This window comes from Notamacropus eugenii, chromosome 2 (assembly GCF_028372415.1).
Source record: "Notamacropus eugenii isolate mMacEug1 chromosome 2, mMacEug1.pri_v2, whole genome shotgun sequence".
Taxonomy (NCBI): Eukaryota; Metazoa; Chordata; class Mammalia; order Diprotodontia; family Macropodidae; genus Notamacropus; species Notamacropus eugenii.
In genome coordinates, this window is record NC_092873.1 from 514,849,205 (window position 1) to 514,853,149 (window position 3,945).

Below are 3,945 nucleotides of genomic sequence, written 5' to 3' on the forward strand. Positions count from 1 at the left end.
CTTGATTAGTGATCCCCTCAGAACACTTCCAGTTTTTTCAAGTAATTTGTTCTTTTTGCTACCTTTCCTTCCTTGAATAAATCAAACCACAACAGACAAATCCTTTAATACATCTCCACATCACCAGCAAGACACATTCCCATGTTTACCATGTGGGAAATGGACACCTCTTTCTACATGTCCAGTTAATCACCTCTCTCTCTGCCAAGAGGTGAATGGCATGTTTCATCTTCACTCTTCCAGACTCTTGGTTCATCATGGCACAGATCAGAGATCTGTAATTGTTCAAAGCTGTTTTTCTCTCTGTTATTATTGAATAAATTGTTCTCCCAGGTATGTCCTTGTTGCCCACAGCAGCTCACGAAGATCTTCTCAGTTTCCTTCCAATTTGCTGGACCACTGCTTCATGAGGATTCCCAGCTATTGTCCACCTCACTAGCAGGCCTTTTGGCCTTCATGTAAGCATGGAATTGGAGCATCAGAAAGGACTACGGTAGCCTTTCCTGATTGTCCCAGTTAGTGCTTCTTTGCTGCCCCATCTCCCACTCCCCATCCCATCACTATGTACTTACTTTGTGTGTACAGTGTATTTACTTTTCTGGGAACATGTGAACTCTTGCAATAGAATAAAAGTCCCTCAAGGGCAAGAACTTTAAAAAATTTTTTTTCCTCTCTTCAACTTATTGCCTAGAATCTGACACGTAGGAGGCACTTAATAGATGCTCAACTTACTAAGGAGTCTGGAAGACCTGGGTTTAAATCCCACCTATAACATCTGCTAACTTTGTGACCGTGCACAAGGCACTGAACACTCTGGGCCTTGCTGTCTTCCTCTAGGATGAGGGGGTTGGTGTGATTGACTTCTAAAGTCCCTTCCAGCTCCAGACACAGAATGCCTGGGTTTGGTTGGTAGTAGTGCTAGAAGAGATGCTGTCCCCTAGTTCTGCATCCAGGTCAGCCCACACGTAGAGTACTGTGTGCACTTCTGGGCAACCCTCTCAGGAGGGACACTGATAAACTGCACCATGAGTGACCAGGAAGAGGCAGGGATTCAAAACTATGTCCTAGGAGGTCGGTTGATGGGACTGGGAATGTTTACCCTGAAAATAAGAATGTAGGGGGCAGCTGTCTTCCAAAGAGGTAGGTAGACTCATTCTGCCTGGTCCTACAGGAACAGCTAGGGGTGAAGGGTGACAATTACAACATGGTAAAGTCCAAAGAAAAGCGCCTGGAGTTGGAGTCAATCAATCCCAGTTGGAATCTTGGAGACTTACTACCTGTGTGACACTAGGCACTTTACTCAAATATCTGGGCTTCTAGGGGGTTGCTCTCTTACATTAAAATGATTTAAAAAACACGAATTAAGAGAAATAATCCTGTATTCCCACACACATTAATAAAACTATTAAGAGCCTATTTTGAGATTATCAGAGGTTTTCATTTATCCACAATTTTCTTCCTCAACCATTAGGTTGACTTTCAAGCATAGCTTAATACACACTGTAGGAATATAAAAGGAAAAGGGAGAGAGGAAACAGGATTCCCTTTTTCTTGCCTTTCGCCTGAACTGCCCAGGGCTGAGGTGGCATCTGGAGTTGTACGAAGCTCTGGTTGCTTAATGGTTAAGCCTTAAAAACAGTGCCCTTCATCTGAGTGCCCTACAATGGTGTTCAGAAAGACCTCATTTGGTAATGATACACCTTGGAGGTTCTCCTAGTCATCAGTTTGTGCTGTAAACCATAAAGGTCAATGGCCCTTTATAAGAGAACAGGAAATTGCCTCATTTTTTTTTGAAACCCTCTACCTATCTCAGGGATAATAAATCCTTAGGTGCCCTTCATTGATCATTCCAAGTATTCAGGATGCAAATGAAGGACGGGAGAAGAGACACAGGGGAGGAAGAGGGTCAGCCCTTAAATGGTTAAAAACACAAAAAGTTTACCAATTTCTGCAAATATCCTTTATTGCTGAGATGAAAGTATTACTGGTCAGGATCAGGAGACAGGGTTCAAGGCTCAGTTCTGACAAGTCACTGTCTTCTCTAAGCCTCAGTTTCCTCATCTGTAACACAAATCCTCATACAACCTACATCTCTCAAAGTTGTTGTCAGGACAGTGTTTTGTAAACCTGAAAGCATCACAGCAATACAAGCGTCATTCCCACTAAAACGTGAGAGAAGTCCATTACTGATGTTATAATGCTGGCCAATCTTTATCCCTTTGTTAATTCTGCTAGCATTCTCTCTGCCTCTACTTTCAGATGGCCCTCAAGAATAGGCAGGGATAGTACAGTCTGTACCTGATATTTTGCCAACATCCCCATGCCATCCATCAATGGCAAGAAACAAAGTCGGCATGTCCAGGACAACGCCAGTTTGGGAACACAGTGCATCATCTCTTCTGACTCCTCCAAGGGGATGGAATCATTTTACAGATAGCATCTCATTTATGGTCACAGCATTCCCCCAAGGTAGGCAGACAGTCACCATCATCAAAAGAACAAGATTTGAGGTTTCACAGTCACAGTAAGAGCCATGCCAGGTAGGAGGTCAGAAGGCTCTGGTTCTTTACTCCTGACTCCACACCTTCTCAAGTTATTCTTCAGCTGGACCTGTTAACATGGCTAATTATAGAGGCTAAAAATGAACATTTTTATATTTGAGGCTCATAATCTAATAGAGTGGCCTCATAAATCAAGAGAAAATGAGCTCAGGCTCTTAGTCCAGTCTAATCAGGCCTAAGGTCTCCAGAGGAAGTTTCTCATTTGCTCTCCCATCTAACTGTCTCAACCTCCCAGTTGGCTTTGAGTGAGAAGGCTTGGCTTTTAAGTTGAAGTCTAAGAATTGCCTGCCATGAGCATCCTCCTCACATCACAGAAGGTTCTGTTGATTTAAAGCAGAGCTGGTAGACAGTCAGTGGAAAGAGGAATCAAATTTATTTCTTTTTACATGAATGATATTCACTGAATGAATAAATGAAACCTTGCTCTCTTAATCCATCTTCCATCAGCTGCACTGTGTCTACAGAGAAAAGCATAGCACCTAATTGTGAAGGGACCTAACTTGGAAAGGACCAGAGACTGGGTGTTTAGACAACCTGTACTGTACGCAGCAAATCAATAACTCCTTGTTTGGGGAGGAACACCCGTTCCTCAGTGCTCTGGCACCACACCTCAAAATGGCAGGGCTGTTCCAAGGCCCTCTTGCCAGCTATCACAACAAAGGGGTAGCCGAGTTTGTTGGCATCTTTCAATCTGTTTCCAATGCTCAAATGTGTCCTATCATCAAGCAAGACCTCCCCCTGCAGGTGGGGCAAGGCTTCAGTGATATCATCATAGAGAGTCTCCATCAACCCTACTGTCTTCTCTTCCTTGCTGCCCTTTTTTGGAGGAATGAGGCAGACTTGGTAAGGGGCAAGGAGACCAGGCCAGCGGATACACTCTTCTGAGGAAAGTACTTCGATGGCTGCAGCTAAGATACGGGTCACGCCTAAACCATAGCACCCCATTTCTAGTAGTGAAGGTTTTCCTTGAGCATTAACAAACTCGGCATTGAATACAGATGAGTACTTTGTGCCCAGATAAAAGGTGTGCCCTACTTCAACACCTTTGGCTTCTGTCAATTTCCCCTGGCAAACTGGGCAATTTGGTTGTTTAGCATCCAGTGTCTCAACATTGGCTGTGAAACTGCAATTTGAGCAGACTGCAAACATATCTTCTCCAATATTTAAGGGGAGCTGAAACTCATGAGACATGGTCCCACCAATGCTTCCCACGGCTGCCTGCACCTTCACGAATTGAAGTCCGAGACGGTTAAAGACCCTGCCATAAGCATCACACACCAGATCGTACGTTTGGTGAGCAGCTTCAGAAGAGCAGTCGAAGGTATACATGTCCTTCATGTAAAACTCCCGGCCCCGCAGGAGGCCGAAGCGGGGCCTGGGCTCA

The 3,945-nt window shown here is 44.3% G+C and overlaps 1 protein-coding gene across 2 annotated transcripts in view; it reads right to left on the bottom strand.

Moving 5' to 3' along the window:
* Nucleotides 1–1,945: 1,945 nt before the first annotated feature.
* The window catches only part of PARS2 (prolyl-tRNA synthetase 2, mitochondrial), a 3,612-nt gene continuing 1,612 nt past the window's right edge, over nucleotides 1,946–3,945 (bottom strand). For both annotated transcript variants that reach the window (XM_072649577.1, XM_072649578.1), the window contains exon 2: nucleotides 1,946–3,945. This exon is cut by the window's right edge and continues 596 nt beyond it. In XM_072649577.1, the coding sequence (XP_072505678.1) occupies nucleotides 3,087–3,945 (859 nt within the window). In that variant the 3' untranslated portion in view covers nucleotides 1,946–3,086.